This window comes from Aspergillus tubingensis, assembly GCF_013340325.1.
Source record: "Aspergillus tubingensis WU-2223L DNA, scaffold_15, whole genome shotgun sequence".
NCBI classification, from domain to species: Eukaryota; Fungi; Ascomycota; class Eurotiomycetes; order Eurotiales; family Aspergillaceae; genus Aspergillus; species Aspergillus tubingensis.
Genome location: NW_023336289.1, coordinates 499,906 through 518,878, shown reverse-complemented (window position 1 = coordinate 518,878; position 18,973 = coordinate 499,906). Strand labels below are relative to the sequence as shown.

General features: G+C 49.5%; 7 protein-coding genes and 1 non-coding gene across 8 annotated transcripts; 4 read left to right on the top strand and 4 right to left on the bottom strand.

The window, feature by feature from the left end:
* Positions 1-787: 787 nt before the first annotated feature.
* Positions 788-2,470, top strand: AtWU_11004 (protein RDR1; the record flags this gene model as incomplete). The annotated part of the gene is made up of 1 exon (XM_035506106.1): positions 788-2,470. The coding sequence occupies one exon, from the start codon at positions 788-790 to the stop codon at positions 2,468-2,470; it is 1,683 nt and encodes a 560-aa protein (XP_035361999.1).
* A 300-nt stretch (positions 2,471-2,770) lies between these two features.
* On the top strand, positions 2,771-4,489 carry AtWU_11003 (MFS transporter; the record flags this gene model as incomplete). Its single annotated transcript, XM_035506105.1, has 1 exon — positions 2,771-4,489. One exon carries the CDS (start codon positions 2,771-2,773, stop codon positions 4,487-4,489), a length of 1,719 nt encoding a protein of 572 aa, XP_035361998.1.
* A 1,299-nt stretch (positions 4,490-5,788) lies between these two features.
* AtWU_11002 (putative aromatic amino acid aminotransferase) lies at positions 5,789-7,751 on the top strand (the record flags this gene model as incomplete). The annotated part of the gene is made up of 3 exons (XM_035506104.1): positions 5,789-5,924; positions 6,024-6,606; positions 6,674-7,751. The coding sequence occupies 3 exons, from the start codon at positions 5,789-5,791 to the stop codon at positions 7,749-7,751; spliced, it is 1,797 nt and encodes a 598-aa protein (XP_035361997.1).
* A 291-nt stretch (positions 7,752-8,042) lies between these two features.
* On the bottom strand, positions 8,043-8,114 carry AtWU_t259. Its single transcript has one exon. It is a non-coding gene; the product is annotated as a tRNA-Arg (tRNA).
* A 190-nt stretch (positions 8,115-8,304) lies between these two features.
* On the top strand, positions 8,305-9,348 carry AtWU_11001 (IMPACT family protein; the record flags this gene model as incomplete). The annotated part of the gene is made up of 1 exon (XM_035506103.1): positions 8,305-9,348. One exon carries the CDS (start codon positions 8,305-8,307, stop codon positions 9,346-9,348), a length of 1,044 nt encoding a protein of 347 aa, XP_035361996.1.
* A 949-nt stretch (positions 9,349-10,297) lies between these two features.
* On the bottom strand, positions 10,298-13,396 carry AtWU_11000 (non-ribosomal peptide synthetase; the record flags this gene model as incomplete). Its single annotated transcript, XM_035506102.1, has 6 exons — positions 10,298-10,669; positions 10,737-11,007; positions 11,061-12,220; positions 12,285-12,646; positions 12,707-13,187; positions 13,265-13,396. The coding sequence occupies 6 exons, from the start codon at positions 13,394-13,396 to the stop codon at positions 10,298-10,300; spliced, it is 2,778 nt and encodes a 925-aa protein (XP_035361995.1).
* A 1,095-nt stretch (positions 13,397-14,491) lies between these two features.
* AtWU_10999 (cholinesterase) lies at positions 14,492-16,246 on the bottom strand (the record flags this gene model as incomplete). Its single annotated transcript, XM_035506101.1, has 2 exons — positions 14,492-14,649; positions 14,731-16,246. 2 exons carry the CDS (start codon positions 16,244-16,246, stop codon positions 14,492-14,494), a joined length of 1,674 nt encoding a protein of 557 aa, XP_035361994.1.
* A 1,078-nt stretch (positions 16,247-17,324) lies between these two features.
* On the bottom strand, positions 17,325-18,642 carry AtWU_10998 (tyrosinase family protein; the record flags this gene model as incomplete). The annotated part of the gene is made up of 3 exons (XM_035506100.1): positions 17,325-18,128; positions 18,190-18,385; positions 18,434-18,642. 3 exons carry the CDS (start codon positions 18,640-18,642, stop codon positions 17,325-17,327), a joined length of 1,209 nt encoding a protein of 402 aa, XP_035361993.1.
* Positions 18,643-18,973: the final 331 nt, after the last annotated feature.

The following is an 18,973-nucleotide window of genomic DNA, read 5'->3' as shown; positions in this document are numbered from 1 at the left end:
AGCAAACATGTGCGATAGATATCATTATCCTTGCTGTTCCTGCAGGTAAGGCTGTTCAAATGCCACCTGTTTTGTAAAGTGTGCACCACTGTAGTCATTAGCCGCCCGTTCAAAGAGAGAGCAGATAGATTCCGAACTGGACTGGTCCTGGTGATTGAGATGGTACATTACACGTCAACATTCGGACTACTTAGAGCCATTGCATATAGCTATTAGAATAGCCATCAATTGTTATATTGGCTGTTGGCGTTAGATAGTGCGAAACTCTGATTATTAACCTCTCGGATGTTTTCTAAATCACTAGCCAAAGAGTGACTGAATGTAGCATTTACGAAGGCTTCTACTTCTTTCGATCTGCAATGAACCTGTCGCAGACAATGCAAGGTCAATCTCATCAAACACCATTACTGGTCAGAAATATAAGGTTGGCTGTGTATAATGCCAGGATGCTAAATGGTATTTGGGTGCTTTGGCCGCGCCTGTCATACTATCATCGCGACTATTCGTATCAGCATGCGGCAACTGCATAGAACAATGAGATATTCAGTTATAGATATAGCCAGTTATCATTGGATTCCTACTACTAGCTTTGGTGTGATAATAAAGCGTTCAGAGAGAAGTCCAGGTCGTGAAATGATGTGCTACGTTGAAGCCAGAGCGGGCATGTCGGGTACCTGCCTTTCCGAACGCCGATGCTGGAGGGCTGCACCTTCCGCTTCCTCTCACGATAACAGCAACATCCATCCATTTCTCCGCCACTACTTTTCCATCCATCCCAACTGGCATCATGTCCTCGGCTACGGATCGCTCCACCCGACCACCCTTTGGGAGTATACGTCGAAGGACGAAAAAAGCGTGCGAAACCTGCAAGCTGCGTAAGCGGAAATGCGACGGCCATGAGCCATGCTCATTCTGCCTCAAATACGAATATGACTGCTCGTACGAGACACAGCCACGGAAGAAGCCATCAAGGCCAAGTATTGCAAGGCCTCCGAACAAATCACGAGAAAGGCCTTCCTCGCCGGCACTCGTGGCAAGGCCTGATGTCAATCAACAGCAGATGGAGGCGAACTCAGGCACAGCATTCCCTCATTTCCTGGGCAAGAGCTTGAACCCGCAGAACCCCCCAAAAGTGCACGGCTTCAGCTGGAACCTAGGTCTTCGACATGAGCCAATACAAGACTTTGCTAATATCACGAGCCTAGTCTCTAAAGATGAAATGAGAGTTCTAGTTGGCCACTATCTCGAACGGATACACCCCGTATATGCTGTTCTCAATCGTGATATGTTAGAGAAGAAGGTCGCCCTGCGCTGGGATGACGCGATCGCCTTTGACAGCTATGATCCGGTTCTTTACGGCGTTGCAGCCTTGGGCTCACTCTACTCCGGCGATAAAGGACATAGAAACGAAGAAGCGCTGGTCCACTGTGCAAAGGAAATCCTGGAAGCATCCTGCACTATGATCAAACCACTCATACACCATGCTACTGCATGGGTCTTACGGACCCTCTACCTCCGAAGCACCAGCGGTCCTCATACCTCATGGATGGCCAGCTGCTCTGCAATGCACATCATCGAAGCAGCAGGAGCGCATCAGGATCCTGGAATGGTCTCCCTGGTGTATTCCGATACGGCAGATGTTGGTGTCGATGAAGAGAGTCAGCGAAGGCTATTCTGGGTTGCGACGGTTCTAAATACGTGGATCTCTTATGAATATGGCAGGTCTCGCGTCATCTTACGAGGCATTTCGTGCAAGCCACCTGTGCCGCGAGCGGGAGATTTGACCGCGGAACTGGTCTCATTATTCCAGATTTCCGAACAGCTGGAACCCGATCAGAAAAATAGACCTTCAGACCTTGAAGATGTTTTATATCACGTCGGAGGTCTAACCCTTACCCACGATGCCTTAGTCTTGTCCCAAGCTAATCTAGCATTTACGATATACCGCCGTCTCCGGGTGGCTGCTTCCAGCATTTCTAACGATGTCATAAACTGCATCATCCGGCTAGGTAGTGAAGGGACCGCTGCCGCGGTTCGTATGTCTGAGAAGCGTTCTCCCTGGTGGCATGTTGCCAACGTTCCTTTCCAGTTTCTCTGCATTTTGCTCGCAATAGATTCTAAAGAGTCATTGTCACACGTGAGCCACGCCATGCGCTCATTCAAGACTGTCGGGGTTCACTTTAGTACGCCTGCTGTTCACGTCGCCATAGAGACCGTTGATTCCTTGATAAAGTTATTACAGAGGAAGAAAGAGCGGGAAATCACTCTCCTGAAGGATTCCACCCAGGATCAGGACTTAGGACTATTTGAACGAAACACATCATCTACGGAAGAGTACCGTTCACTATGGCAAGGGGGCTTAATCGACGAAAATAGCGCAGAAATCTTTGACTGGGATTGGAATGCTTTTTTCGATGCCGAAATATCACTTTTTGACGACAGGGGACATGGTGGGCAGATCCGGTATTGATGACGGTTATCGTGGCCGTGGCGCCCAGGATATAACCACCATACTTCTGCTTCCATAGTAGATTTATTACTATCAGGACAATACTATCATGTGTTGTTCTGGTAACCGCATGCAAACAATCTGCTTCAGATGGAGTCTATCGCTACTTTGCAAAGCGGAAGTGGAAAAGGCGGGTGATGCGGAAGAGCGGACAAAGCGGATACTGCTGTACACATGGTATATCTGCAGGAAGAGCGACTCTGGCTGTTCACTTCAACATGCATGCTCTGTATCCACCTTTCAATTCCTCTTGCCTTTAATATGCAGTCCCTTCTTCAGTATCGACGTCTGCGCAGACACCTACACGAAAGCATCAAGATCCATGGCCCTGCTGCCGCTGGAGATCCTGGTTCACAACCGTCTGGAGACATCCTTGAAGACTTCGAAGACGCTCAGTTCGATAGGCAACTTATAACAAATTATTCGAGAACTACTGCTCCTACCTCTTCTTACAGCCCCGTCTCACCGCAAGGAGTGCCTGGGGTGGTGCTGCAGAACGGGCAAAGAGTGACTGTACCAGGCGTTAGCGTCCATTCTGCAACCGACATTGGACATACCGATGGGAAGGCTATCTTCATAGTGGGATTCGATGGTCCAGACGACCCATTCAATCCGAAGAACTGGCCTGTGAGACAGAAATGGACGACATTGGGTATTGTTGGCACAACAGGTTTTCTTGTGGGGTGGGCTTCTTCCATCGACTCTGGAGTCATCAAGCAGGGAGAAGAGGCATTCAGGGTGAGCGAAGTGACTGAATCTCTTGCCACTGCGCTTTATCTGATTGCATTCGGATTTGGATCACTTGTGGCAGCACCTTTCTCGGAAACTGTGGGACGCAACCCCGTCTACCTAGTGACCTTGTCACTTCTTATGGTCTTTATCATGGCCTCCGGTCTATCTCCAAATCTAGGCGCCCAGTTGGCATTTCGTTTCATTGCTGGATTGTTCGGATGCACGCCTTTGACTACATTTGGCGGGAGTATGTCGGACATCTTTGACCTTCTAGATCGTACCTATGCCTTTCCAGTGTGTTGTGCGCTGTCTTTCTTGGGTCCTTTTCTCGCCCCAATGGTCGGTGCGTTCATTGGTCAAAGCCCTGATATCTCCTGGCGCTGGTCAGAGTGGACATCTCTGATACTGGCTGGGCTTATCACGGCATCTATTTTCTTTCTTGTGCCCGAGACCTACGGGCCAGTACTTCTGCAATGGAAGGCTCGCCAACTACGCGCCATCACCGGTGACTCTCGTTTCATGGCCGAGATCGAATTGCGCCAAACTACCCTACCCGTGCGGTTAATGCATAGCTGCTCCCGCCCCTTCAAACTATTCTTCCAGGAGATTATGGTAGCCCTTTTTACGATGTACCTAGTGGTCGTATACATCGTGCTTTTCGGCTTCTTGACAGGTTACGAATTCATATACGGTCGCACATATGGCTTTTCACAAGGATCAGTGGGACTGACGTATATTGGAATGAATGTGGGGTTTTTGATTGCACTCGCCATTGTTCCGCATGTGTATCTGTCTTATAAGAAACGGCTTCAAGCGGCCATCGCTAGCGGCCAACCCAGTCTACCACCCGAAGAGCGACTCTGGTTTGCTATGTATGGCGCACCGTGGCTTCCAATATCTCTTTTCTGGATGGGATGGACCAGTTATCCGTCCGTCTCGTACTGGTCACCTCTAATCGCATCTGTGGCGTTTGGGTTTTCCGTGCAGGGCATTTTCATAAGCAGCTATCAGTATTTGATCGATACGTATGAGATATTTGCTGCTAGTGCTTTAGTGAGCGCGACATTCATGCGATATATTGCCGCGGGAGCTATGGTCATTGTGTCTATTCCAATGTACACTAACCTGGGTGTTCATTGGTCGCTTACACTGCTGGGGTGTATCTCCCTGCTGATGACGCCGGTCCCGTATGTCTTCTATAAATGCGGACACGCTATTCGGCGAAGAAGCAAGACTGCTGCAGCATAATTTACTTCTGATCATTGCTCTATGCGGTGAGTCTTAAAGCCACAGCATGATTGAACAAGTCGGAGCATTCTCGGCACCTACAGAGCATTAGGAAGGATATCGGACGGTTATAGGAGATCTGATTGATAGTTTAGAAGTTAGAAGCTAGTTATTTCTTTTTGTTGTTCCTTTTTTTTTTTCCCTTTGTCTTTTTATCTCTTATATTTCACTAATTTCAAGTCTACGCTTATCAACTGTATATGCTGTCACAATTAGTAGTGCAACAAGAGACGTTGATGGCCGATCGCGACAACAAGAGCCGACCGACGGTCAATAAGTAGGCGGAGTACCCCAAGGGCTGGGAATTGGGTTTGGTTGTGCAGGGTCAAAAACAATAGTAGCACAGTGGTCTTTTTCTAATCATTTCAACGCCATTCAATTTACGAGTGCTATCCAATTGTCGATTTCTTCAGGTTGAAAGGTGGCGGGATTAGGCTCTTGTCATTGCTTGTGTTAAGCTTAGCTCGTTTTGCTTTTTCTTCAACGCGCGGGCAGTTACTTTCTAAATAGTGTTCGAAGATCCCGCTGTCACCTATTTTAAATATGGTCACCTTATAGCTAGTATACTATCATTAGGTCTGATGTTGCTCCCCACAAAATTCGAGGCAAAAGCGGCACGAGAAATTCTGGAAAAGAAACCGTTTTTCTGACGGGGACGAAAGTGGGACGCACTACTCTCGATTCTAAAAGTAGTAGCGATTAGCCTTCCCACTATGGCATCGTTTTCGGCTGACAGTTGCAGACTCGCCTATCACTTGTGCCTAAGATAACGATATCATTTGGTGTACCCTTTGTGACACCCGGTTTAGAGTTCAGCGGTGAACCTGTCAATGCAGCCAGCAACAGGAAAAGCTCAAGATGGACAGCACTGGGCTTGATAGCCAGCCGTGCTCGAGCAACCCTGGCACGCGCTGGATCTTCGGATTCGTCGGATAAGGATCAAGGAGCCAGCCTGTGCAGCCGCTAACTCCTCCCCGGAAGGAGGAATCGTGATCGAGTCTGTTGTGCTATAGCCTATCGCGGCCGCATATCCAATCGCCGGTTCACCAAGTGGAGCGAACCATCCCCCAACCCGGACTGGTTCTGCTTATCAAGCACCAAGATAACCATCCCCGGCTTGCTTATATCGGGGTCGCCGCCAGTTCATCATCCACCTCACCATTGATTCATACAAGTCCTCCCACGATCATTCCGGCAGCAGACCAAGTATTACACTGAGGGTTGTCTTGGGTGGACTGCTATCGTCCAACCGCTGTAATCATGGTTTACACAACGCTGTCTCCTCCACTGGACCTGTCGCATCATTTCTCCTCGGTCACGAAGAGAAGGGAGGCGAGCGAAACCAAGAGCCTGTATAAGTATTTTTTCATCCCAGGCATTGCCAACTTGGCAGGTGGTACGTTTACTCATCTGGCTTCTTGATCTTCTGGCTTTTGCTTCGGGCGATTCACGGCGGTTGCACTTGTGCCACTTTGTTGACCTCTTGCGACATCAGGCTTGCCAAATGCGTCATATTTCCCCTATGATACCCTCGAAGCAACCGTTGCCCATCCTCAGCGTTTTCCCGCAACCTCCGACAATGACCAGATCAAACCCCCCAGTGGCTCCCCTTCGACCGAGCGCAGGATTGTCCCGAAAGAAAGTCCGACCACCAACCTTCTAAAGAAGATTGATCTTACCACAGCCCTTCAGTATGGAACAGCTGAAGGCCTCCCAGTTATGGCCGATTTCGTCCGTCAATTTACCCGCAACCACCTTCATCCGAACGTCCCCTATGCCGGCGGCCCTAACACACTCCTCACATGCGGTGCGACCGACGGATTCTCCAAGGCCATTGAAACCTTTACCAACCCTTGGGATCCTCGTCGGGATTGGATCAGTCAACGCGAGGGTATACTCTGCGAGGAATTCGTTTATATGAATGCAATCCAAACTGTGAAGCCGCGGGGTCTCAACATCGTTCCGGTAGCCATAGACGCGCAGGGCATGCTTGCACATGGTAAGGGAGGATTGGCCGACGTGCTCGAGAACTGGGATTTTAGAAAGGGCCGTCTTCCGCACCTGATGTACACAATTACGTAAGTTCCAACGATCTGTAGCAGAAGTTTCTCTCCAGTTGGCTAAACTTGGCTTGTCTGGCTGCAGCATCGGCCAAAACCCGACGGGCGGGACCTTGTCGGTCGAGCGCAGGCGGGAGATCTATGCTCTCTGTCGGCAATTTGACATCATCATCATAGAAGACGATCCGTACTGGAACTTGCAGTATCCGTCTGCAAGTGCTATGGAGGCCGGATTCCGAGGATCAGATGCCGTAGATGTAATTCCACGCAATTACAACGCCCACGGCAGGTCCTCCGGGTACGATTTCCTGGATTCTTTGGTGCCGTCATATCTATCCGTTGATACAGACGGGCGCGTTGTACGTCTCGACACCTTCTCGAAGACCATAGCTCCCGGTTGTCGCTTAGGATGGATTACCGCTCAGCCGGCTGTAATCGAACGACTGACTCGTCTCACCGAGACATCAACTCAGCAGCCGTCGGGATTCGTACAGGCCATGGTGGCTGAACTGATTGTGGGCCAGCAATCCGAGGATGGCCAGAATGCCGCAGGCGCAAGTAAGAATAATTCTAAAAAGAGCGAACAAGCCTGGCAGATGGACGGCTGGGTTCGCTGGCTGGAAGGTCTCCGTGCGGGATACGAACAGCGCATGCAGACAATGTGTACTATCCTCGAAGAGGGCAAGTATCTCATCGACTCCGATAGTGCGTGGGACGATGCACCACAACCCATGGCGGAAGATGAGAATGCTTGGGAAGTCCTGGATAAGATGCAGATGTATGAGTTTTCCTGGCCCACTGGTGGTATGTTTGTGTGGGTCAAGGTCTGCATTGAGACGCACCCCTTGCTGGAGAAGTATGGCTCGGAGAGGCTGATCCAAGCTTTGTGGCTGCATCTGATGCAAAAGCCGTATTTGTGTCTTTCTGGTCCGGGGACCATGTTTGCTCCTACACAGGAGCTTCTGGGTCGAGCGCAGGGATATTACAGGTTGTGCTTTGCAGCGATGCCGGCCGAGGATGTGTCAGGCATTACCCGGAGGTTGGTGGATGGATTCCGTGCATTTTGGCAACGGAAGAATCTTGATGGCTTGGATGATGAGGAGGTTGCGCTTAGTAGGCTGCAGGCAAAGGGTTCAGGGAATTTGTTGGGTTTGGGCTGCTAGACTGGGTTACTTGAATCTATTATGCACCATACTACTACATCCGTCATTCTGGATAGCGATTATATATTCGAGTTTGTTGGCGCATGAATCTCACCGATTGAATCATCTACTGGTAACAAATACCCTTCAGTCTCCGAGTAAAGAAAGAAAAACAATTTCTAACCAGCGTTGAAAGTATACATTTCGATAAAAATTATTATGGAGTGGTCAGCCACTGCTTTCAGGGAATCCAAACAGCGATCCTGACAAAGAATAGCAGAGGTGCGGGATTCCCCCCAAAAAATCAAAAAACGACCCCACTGGGACTCGAACCCAGAATCTTCAGTACCGAAAACTGACGCCCTACCATTGAGCTATAGAGCCAATTCTACAATAACTTTGGTACAGCTACAATACACATCGTAAGAAAATATCGGAACAAATCCGCTCCATCGCAGAGATAACCGTCATCGTTCTGGCGCAATGCGCGATAATCTTAAAACCCCGCGGCATCAAGCCACCCATCACCACCGCCGCCGCCCCGGGCTGCCCAGCCTTTACCAATTCCGCAAAGATGGATCCGGCACTCGAATCCCTACAGAATACCGATCTGGCAGAAGAAATTGAAGCCATCAATGCCATTTACGAACCGGACACTCTCACTATCACGAACACCTCTACCTCTACCTCAACCGGCCCCTCAACTCTCGACCTAGGGGGACCCGGCTCTTCTGAATCTTCTCCTCCTTCAATAACAATAAAGCTCCAACTCCCAGAAAACCCCCACCTGTCTTTCCTCCTCGGCTTCGACTCAACGTATCCCGACACCCCTCCCAAAATCCTAGGAACAGCATCCACGGCCTCACGCGGAGAGGGCAAGCTCGCCGTCGATGTACTAGAGGACATTCTCAGCCGTACATACCAAACGGGCGCGGTATGTCTATTTGACCTGATCAATGAGGCAGTCCAGGCGTTCACGGAGCTCAATATCGGCGGTAGCGCTACAGCCACCACCAACAACCATGACACAACTTCCCACACCCAACCAGCCTCCGAAGAAACAACCACCGAAAGCGACAACTATCAATCGCTAACCACAGGATCAAATAATCCCGACTACCATAAATTCAACCTCACCAGCCCACCACCATGGATTCTCTCCGATGTCATCACGGAAAAGAAATCCGTCTTCGTTGGGCGCGCCGCCTACGTCACCAGTCTGGATCAGGCAAAGGCGTTTCTGGATCATCTGCTCGCAACCGAGAAGAAGGTCGCATCCGCGACGCATAATATCAGTGCGTGGAGGATTCGCGAGGTGAAGTCATCTACTTCTACTGCTGGCGGTAGTGGTAATAAGAACGGTGAAGCTACGGAGATGATTGTGCAGGATTGCGATGATGATGGGGAAACGGCTGCTGGCGGTCGACTACTGCATTTAATGCAATTGATGGATGTTTGGGATGTGGTGGTCGTGGTGACGAGATGGTATGGTGGTGTGTTGTTGGGGCCGGATCGGTTTCGCATTATCAATGCCGCGGGGAGGGATGCGTTGGTGAAGGGGGGTTTTGTGAAAGAAAAGACGTCTGGGGAGAAGGGGAAGAAGAAGGGAAAGAAATGATTGATGCATGGTTGGTGAGGATGCGTGCTATGGTTTGTGAAATGGGTATGTAGCATGGTTTGAGCCACATTCGTGGTGTATTCTCATTGCCAGAAGCATGATGGTCCGCGGAGGTTGAAGGGATCAATGACTCCTTGGACGGTCCTGCATGCGTCCAGTTAGTATGTGCGCTGTCGATGAGTCCTATGGTCTGAGCCGTTCAAAACCCTTGGATAGCGATGGCCTGCGTACTCGTACATCTGGGCTTGTGGCTCGCAGTTGCGAGGTTGGCGTCTTCGCAAATGGGATGATTGGATCTACGATGTGTCTATGGTAAGGGCGAGCGATCCATGGGCTCGAATGACCATGATAGAGGAGATGTCACCCTGAAAGGAAGTAAGAATGAAAAACCTTCCAGTTGGAGGAGCTGGGAGAACTGGCTACCATTTTAGGAAACAATATATCTATATTGAAGGGAACTATAGGATATCCTAATGACAGCTATGCAACGTCACGCTGCAGAGAGACAAGTATATAGTGGTCTTTGTTTCTACATCATATACCTTATGTACCCGCGCCTTCCTGCTTCGGTCTGTACTGGTGGCATGTTTCATTTTTGGTTGCTGTACTTGCCACTAGTAGTATATTTAGCCTTTGTCCCTTCCTCTCCTTCTCTTCTCTTCCCCCACTCCTTTTCTTTCACTGCATCTGCTCTCTAGCACCCTTCATCATCGAAAACGCGTTCCGTATTACAATAGCATTACCTTACTCGCCGGTATGTCTCATGCATGTCCAACAATTGGAAGAAGAGTATTACATTCTGATATTAATACTAGTATGTGCTTACTAACCCTATTACATGTGAATCATACTTCATAGACATAGGAATGTCCCTGCTAAGCTTTTGCCACCTATACAGTTCCCTATCCTATCTTTTGGAGGTAATCAGAGAAGATATCTCTGGCTTCCATCAAAGCATCCCGCGCTCATTCAATGCCGCCCGGAGAATCTTATGCAATGCAAAAACATTCTCTTCTGCCATCATCGTGTGATGGGAGCCAGGAACATCATGGAACCTGACCGACTTGGAATGCTCTTTCCACCTCATGAGGTGCTGTTTGAGCCAGACATCCTTGTCTCGACCAACAGAAAGCAGTGGGATGGCGTAGAAGACATCCATTGACTGCACAGTTCCAGAAGGATCATATGTATGGGCTAGCTCCTGGAGCTTCGACGACAGCATAGCCCAATCTCGGATCTTCCCTTCATCCATGGCCAGCTCCTTGACGCGCTCTTTATCCGAGACTTTCATGATGGCTGGAAGGACCTCGCTTTGGGGGAGCTAGAATTGATGAACAACGTCAGTCCTACTCGAATACACTGACATTCACCACATGGAGATGGCTCACCTTGTGCATATCTGGGGACATGCGATGGGCATCCTCTTCGGTGATGAACCCGAGGAAGTATACGAGATGAAGCAGCGACTCGGCATAATCCATCTCTCGGATGTGTTTCTTGATATGCGGCGGAAGGTTAAGACTACCGAGGAAACCGACTCTATCGCCAGAAGCTTCGACCTTTTTGGCGGTTTCGAAAGCAATCATGGCACCGTACGAATACCCGATGAAAATGTACGGTCCTTCCGGCTGGAGCTCTCGGATGGACTTGAGATAGGTGCTGGTATGTTGATCAGTTAAGGGGTTTCTCTGATGGGACGGTCTAAGTCTTACTCTGTCATTTCGTCGATAGTGGTAAACATCTTTTCGCCTGGATTGAAGCCCGGGGCTCGAAAAGCGTACACTTTTCGGTCAGCAAAGTACTTGCTGAAGTTGAGGAACACGAGGACTTCGCCCATTCCGGGATGGAAGAAGAAGATCGGGGGAGCCTTCGATGGGCCATCTTGCAGCTGCACAATCGGATTATATGGCTTGGGACCTTTCTGAAGATCTTGAAGCATGACTGCCAGTGCTTCAATGGTCGGGTTTTGCAGAATCGTGATCATTGGGATTTCCTCGCTCAGGCCGAGACGAGTCTCCACGATCCTCTTGTATCGAATCAACCGGACGCTATTTACTCCCATGTCATAAAGACTATCGTCCACACCAACTTCGGACACATCAAGGTCGAACTCGTCTGCAAAAATTCCAGCAAGCGTCTCTTCCATGTTGTTCTGCGGAGCACGCTTAGATCGCGCACGATACGCGGAAGCTCTTTGTGTGGCAAGATCTCTGTATGTGTTGAAACGACCTTCCTCATACTGTAACTTGAGCTTTGTGCGAGGGAGCTTTCCCAGAGAATTCTTGGGAAGCAGCTCTACTGGGAGTGGTATGATGTCCACGGGCTGCTTTGAGCAGTAAAGAGCAGTGATCCTGGAGATCGAGTTGATAGTTTCAAGGAAAATTCTGTCGTCTTCAGTGCCCTTCTGACTTGACAGGTATAGGACAATGACATCTTCACTGTCTGCATTATCAAGCCAGGATGAAACCACCACCGTATAAGAGGGGACAAGACCGTCCAGCCCGGCCGAGTCTATGGCATTCTCCAACTCATGAGAATAAAAGTTAATCCCGTTGATGATGATACTGTCCTTGGACCGTCCAGAAAGCACAAGGTTATCCCTGTTGTCAATGTATCCGGTGTCGCCAGTCTTAAACCAACCGTCCTCGGTAAAGGAAGCCTTAGTGTTTTTGTCGTCATTGTAATAGCCCTTGAATACCATCGGCCCATACAACTCCAGGTTGCCATTCTCGCCGCTTCTCACTGTTTCCCCATGTTCATCGGTGATTCTCATCTGCAGAGTAGGTGTTGCCTGCCCCACAGAGCAGAATTGCAGCTTAGCCTTCTGCTCGAGTTCCGGGAAGCTGTAATGATAGTGGATACCTGCGCATGTCTACCAAAAGCAACATTATTAACAGGTCCGGTGCGCCCATGATTCATCAGACGACGCAGCTTACCTCTGTCATACCGAATGACGGATGGAGGACATTCTTGGCGGCTCCCATTTCGACCAACTTACGGTTGAATAAAATGCTCGTCGATGCGAGATTAGCTTCACCACCTGAGAGCACCATGCGCAAATGACTCAAATCCAGATCAAGTGAACGAGGATCCCGCTCCTGTTGGGCCTCGATGGCCTTTCCTACCAGGGCCACGAGGAAGTTAGGGGCAAAAGCGTTGGTAACAGAATACTCTGCCATCTTTTCCAAATAAAGAAGAGGGTTCTCCAGAACCGTCACGGCTGGGAGATGAATCTGATGACAACCCCTGGATAATGCGTGCATGTGCATTTCCATGAAACAGGCAACATGATCGAACCCTACGACAATGTGTTAGCTCCACCTGTATGGCCCGGGAGCCACAGGAGAGTCATTCTTACCAATCCAGTTCAGAAAAATGTTTTCTGGAGTGCTTGATAGTGCCTTCCATTTGGCCTCAATTGCGGCGAAGATTTGCGAGTGGTGCAACATAACCGCTTTGGCATTGCCCGTACTGCCGGAGGTGAGCAGTAGCAGTGCGAGGTCTGACGAAGGACTCGCAGGTTTATAACCTGCGGTTTGATCTGCATTTGATGCCAGATCCTCGATAAAGAACTTTTGAGACTCATCGATAATACTCAGGTCATCTGTATGCTTTACACTGGTGAGGACATTGGGTCGCTCTAGGAGCCTCTGAAGGTGGGTTAGATGCCGCTCCCGAGCCACTGGGTCTACAGCCAGAGGAGTAGACACAGCTGGGATGGCTCCGGCTGCAATGGCAGACCAGAACCAAATGATGTTCTCCTTGTGAGTGTCAAAATGAACGAGGAGAATCCGGTCAGGCACCGCAATCTTTTGTTCAACTAGAGTTGCAGCATTACGCTAACAATGATGTGGTTAGCTAAGCAAACATGAAACCACCTGTTGGGACTCATGGTACTGATGCGGGTGGATGTTACCTTAACGAGGCGCCAAAACTCGGGATAAAGGATCGTCTCCGGTTGGTCCTTGCCAACACTGTAAAAGACGAAGCCTTTAGACGGCGAATACTCGGCCGCCTGCTCCAGATATGTCAGGATTCCAGACGCCATTTGGAGCGATGAAAAGTGCCAATGATTCTGTGATTCACTTGGACCCTAACCAGTACAATGCCGGCGTGAGAGGCCATATGTTGGGATTGAGCAGGATGGCCCCAGCCTTTATAAATTGCTGGTTATTGCTCGTATTCTCGATAGATGAGTTCTACAGCCATTACAACTTTAGGTGGAGTGATACCTAGCGATATCGCTCGAGACATGAGTCATGACGACATGAAGATTCATGAATGTTTTGCTGTGGAGCCGTTGATACGGACCCCTGCCTCGTTGGGTATGTAGTACAAGATCTGGAGACAAAGTTAGGAGAAATCTCCACGGCGCTCACAGTACTATTGTTCCTTGGCAGCTTTGTGTGTGGTGCTAATGTATGTTGATCAACAGGCTCAGTTTCCCCAATAGTCACTCGGGTTGTATCACTGTGAGGTAAAGTGCGATAAGGTTAGTTGAGATCTCTAGGCCCACACGGCATTGTCCTGATGTGATTGCCTACGCCCGGAAACGGAAAGGGCACAAACAAAGCGGATAATCGGCAACGCCTTTCAGCTCGCCGAGTATGCTCACCGCGCTTTAGCCGTTGGTCTAGAACGGAAAGCACTTGCCTGCAAAGTCCATGACACCTATGCTTGCTCAGATTCCGATAGCTACTGCTTGACACATGTCGGTCACCCGTGGTCTCGTCTCATTGCCAAGCCATCTTCCGTGACAACCATTAGGAGTTGAGGCAATCTTCCGCGGATTCCCAAACGCCAAGGAGGCGGAAACACACTCTATTATCTAGTCATCGAGATAGTGGCAGTCCACGGAGTTTCTAGAGTCGCCTTTACAGCAGCCTCTTAGCATGGTTGCCACGACAAAACGGAAGCTTTTTCGGATGCAACATCGGGATCTAACAAACAATGAGTCAACAGATCTGGCCTTCCGGGATCTATCGTTGCTGGAATTCTAGTTCCACAGAGAGTTGAGACCTCCCCGGCCCTCCCCCGGTGTGAGGATGCATTGCCGTCTGATTGAACAGCTCTGGCTCTTAGGGAAAACATGGGATTTCTCCGTATGTGTGATTTCTCTTAATATTGACGGTACTAGTCTATCCTAACGATTGAAGGCACTCTGCAGAATGCTTGTGATATACGCAATCCCCTCCGCCCTATAAGTATCCGGTTCAACATAAGCCAGCCCAGTTACATTGGCATCAAAGACCATATTATGCGGGTTCTCTGCCGTGTAGACAGGCCAATGGATATTCGTCACTACCATAGCAGCATGTCAGCATCTCTTTTTACTCTCAACGTCTCAAAGTAGTGTCTAGATGTAGGTGGGGCATCACTCACTATTACTATGATTTGGATCCAAATGATTAATAAAGCTCACCCACATCCGTGACATCATAGTCGATATCTGCGGCCAGATCACGCTGTCATTTCCCCGTTCATCACCCAGACTGTCAATGTTATGGAAAGTGAACGGGATTTCATAGCCATGCGCTGCACCATCTAATGGCCCTAATGTCATCACGTTCCAGTGATACACGTAGGTAGGTACATTCCAGCGTGCCAGCGACTGGGTTGTCACACGGCGAGGTGCGTGCATGAGAAGGTCCCCGAGGAAAGCAGCTACACGCTTCCACTGGTAACCGTATGACGGTGGGGGACGGCCATGAAGGGTCCCCGGAATACCAACGGCTGGGTCATCTGGGTACAAGGATGCAATCTTGAGAGCGCTGGTATAGTTGGTTCCGTTGGCTTGGACGAGGGAGACGAATTGGTCGGTGGTGTTGTATCCGTGAGGGGCGTACTTGGTCCCTTCGTCGAAGTTGGTGCCGATAAGAAGCGGGGTTTTGGCGAATTGGCCAGTCTGGAGATTAACGATTCCAGAGGCTCTAAGGAAATCGCCGTCAATGACGGGGTGATATCCTGCGCCAGCGACGAGAGAGCTGTTGAAAATGGAGCTCAGGACGTCGGTGGGAACTTCACGGAGACAGGTAAGTGTGTTTAAAGCGCCGGTGCAGTTGGTTGCGTTGACGACGGCATCGTAGTAGGGTTGTGCCTCCGAGGCATTCATGTATGCTGCGAGGGAAGGCACGGAGCCGCTCTCAGCAATTCCAGCACGGAAGATGCCATCATTCTGGCCGTCGTATGCCACTAAATGAAGACCAACGCTATTGGCACCAGCACTTTGGCCCCAGATAGTGAGCCGCGACGGATCTCCGCCAAAGGAAGCGATATTCTCCTGAAGCCAGTACAATGCGTGCCGTTGGTCGCGGAGTCCTAAGTTGGCGGAGCCTTCATCAGCGACTTCCTGGCTGTAGAGGAAGCCCCATGCCGAAAGGCGATAGTTGACAGTCACGCCAATGATTGGAGCTTGCATCTCTTGAGACTGTTGAACAATGTAAGAGAGGTTATAACGAGAGTCGCGAGTGCCTCCCTCCGCAAACTCTCCACCGTGCATCCAGAAGACGACGGGCAGATTCGCGCTCGAGTCGATTCCGTGAGGTCGGATCACACTGAGAGCGAGACAGTCTTCCGACACCACGTCCGTCCAGCCCCAGTCATCACTGCCGTAACCAATACATTCATTGTAGTATTCTGTTGCGTTTCGAGTACCGGACCAGCTGGTGTTAAGCGGTTGTGGTGGACGAAAGCGAAGCTCACCGACCGGAGGCTGCGCATATGGTATGCCGAGGAACAAGTCCTGATCGTACGTGGGATTGTAGACACCCTCGTACGTGCCATTGCGGACTTGCACGGTAGGAGCGGATGTCGGTGTGTTGGCGGCATCTTGTGTAGAACCGAGCGTGGGCAGTAATGCGGTGGCCGCAATTAGCGGCAAGAAGACAGAGGAAGCCATATCGACGGACTGACTGGCTACCTTATGTCAAAAATCCAGGGGGGGATGAGGTTGGACCATCTAGAGGAGCTAAGATCTTTAAACCGATTCGATTTGCCAGGCCATACAGTAACAGTATGTAGCATTGTACATACTGTTTCCGACATCCTCGTTGGGATTACGGATTATGATAGTTCATATCGGTGAAACTGAAAACAGACAATGGACCCTCCCCCGCGGGACAATGTACGGTAACTGTGCTGAGGGAGCTATTGATTCAGACCGCCATTAATTCCAGACCGTAGTAGTGAAGACTAAGATTTCTACTGAAGAGCCAAGAATGGAGGAAGGATTGAGACAGTAGCAACGGAGGGTATAGCATAGCAATCCCCTAGGGCCTAAAGGTAACTGTCTCAATGTGGAATCTGTCATTCTCCGCGGAATGTACTAACACTATGCGGGATGCTATCTTTGTGACTTCTCGTTGAGCTGATGGATCTTTTCTATTTCTTTCTCTTTTTCTTTTTCTTTTTGGTTAATTATTTTTTTCCCTCTCTTCTCTCTGGTTGTATTAAGCGACAGACTGGGGTTGTAGTTGTAGAGTTACACTCATACTTATGTTGTATGTTGTAGCCGCTAAGAATAGACTCAATGCGTCCGGATCTGACAATCCCGGGGTAGAGTAACAACAAATTGGTTTGTTTCGCCAAGGAAATTTTTTCCAGTAGAGAGGGGTTGGATCGGAAGCGCCGTCAGTCGATGTAACCTCAATTCAATCTAATTTTCTTGCCGTGATGTTTTGGGGAATTGGGATCTGATGATCCACTTTGCCTCCCCGCAACTGCCGGAAACGATGGGTGTCTGCTTAAAGTTGGCGGCAACGCGGCCGGTTGAGTTGACTTTAGGCCGATCGGCTTAATTCATCAATGACTTATCCCGGTTTCTTCAAGCGATCTTGTCAGCCAATTGACAGAATAAACTTCTGTCGGCGTTACATGTCACTTAGTAACCATTTACATTATTGTACTTAATCTTCTCGGATAGGCGAAACTGTTGAGGAACCAAGATTTCCAAGATCCAAACATTTAAACTTTATCGGTTATGCGTAGTAGTAGCAGAACGGTCCAGACAGAGGGTTCATCAGATCGGCAAACTTCAGCGGTTGAGAAATAAACCCAAAATCAAGCACATCGTCTAACGTCATGTTTGCAGAAGGCGGGCTATCGCCTCGGGTTGAAGTGCCCCAGATTGCGTTTCGTCTCTTCGCCGGATCTAGTCCTTGCCAGATTGTCCAGACACGGTCGATCTGTGCATGGTGAAGCCAGAACATCGGCTCGGCCGGGCTGGTATCAATGTCTGCCAAGACGCTTCCAACAGTGAGATGTCCTCCACCATGAACCCCGTAAGTGAAAGGAGCAGTGGGATCGGTGAATCGCTGGTCTGCTTGCATGACGCCTTGGAACCAATCAATCGTATCGTACGAGAGAATCAATTTCGTAGTGTTGCGGAAGGAGATTGACATTTGTGAGATGGTGGGGTTCACATCTCGCGATAAGCAGCGTGGATTATACTCCAGTTTGTATTGGACTGGCTGCTCTCCCGGAGCATCAATAGGGCCCATGTGCACTGTGTAATTGGAGAAAGGGCCCCCATATACGCACCCACCCCCAGTCCCGGCGGGGATGCTCATGTTTTTAGATTCCCAGTAGATGCTTGTTCGGTTCAAATCTACCCCATTAGTCCCCATACTGTATGGGTCGCCATTAAAGAGGACAGAGCCCTGGGGGTTTTCCGCATCAAGTCCCCATTCCCAGTAGGGAAGAGTGCCTGTATAGTTGCACTCAAATCGTAGCGCATTTTCAAATGCATAAAGAAAGAACCGATGCCAGGCGAGAAAATCAGCCTACAAGATAACGTTTCAGCGATGACTTCGACTTTTAATTTTTCAACGAACTTTTACCAACCGTCACATGGATGTGTTCCGTCAGATTTATATGGGTAGCTACGAACTCATCATACCGAGTCTGTACTCCCTGAAAGGTCTCCTTTTCTTCTGCCGAAATATTTGCAGGAAGACTCTGCAAGCAGACGATAGCATCGGTGAATTCTTTCCTTGCAGCTAGAGACAAGCTGCGCCTACCCTGGGCGTGAGATGGTGGCCTTAACCGATAGCAAGGGTCAGATGCGGCTTGCGCAGGATAAACCTACCATTCTTTGCGGATTCGGGCGTCCTCAAAGCGGCAGCCATTGGTTGCCAGAGACTCAAGCTTCATGTTCCCCAGGGTATCATTGGCAATCTGCTGCAATGCAACACCATTGTCGATATCCTGTTCGGGGAAACCAGTCGACTGGTTGTAAAGAGCCCAAGCCGATGGCCAGTAAAGCAGATACACCAGTTTCAGCCAGTTGCAGTGCATGAGTGCCGGCAAGAGAGATCTGGAGCTGCTCCATATTGATTACAATACTCCTTGTAGGGAAAAATGGAAATATATAGGCTCAGATATTGCGGTCGGAGTACAATTCCTCAGTCATTGTTCTCTTATCAGCCTTGTGGCAACGAAGGGACGGTAGCTGGGTCTAAAACCAAAGACCCACAGATCAGAATGCATCCACATACTACCGAATGCGGCGATCCCTTTTTTGGGTTGCTTATCTGCTCTGGATTATCATTAAAATTCGTCGAAGTTGTACCAGGGTTGACGACTGCTCTCATCATGGCATCAACCATATACAATTCATGCGATCGGA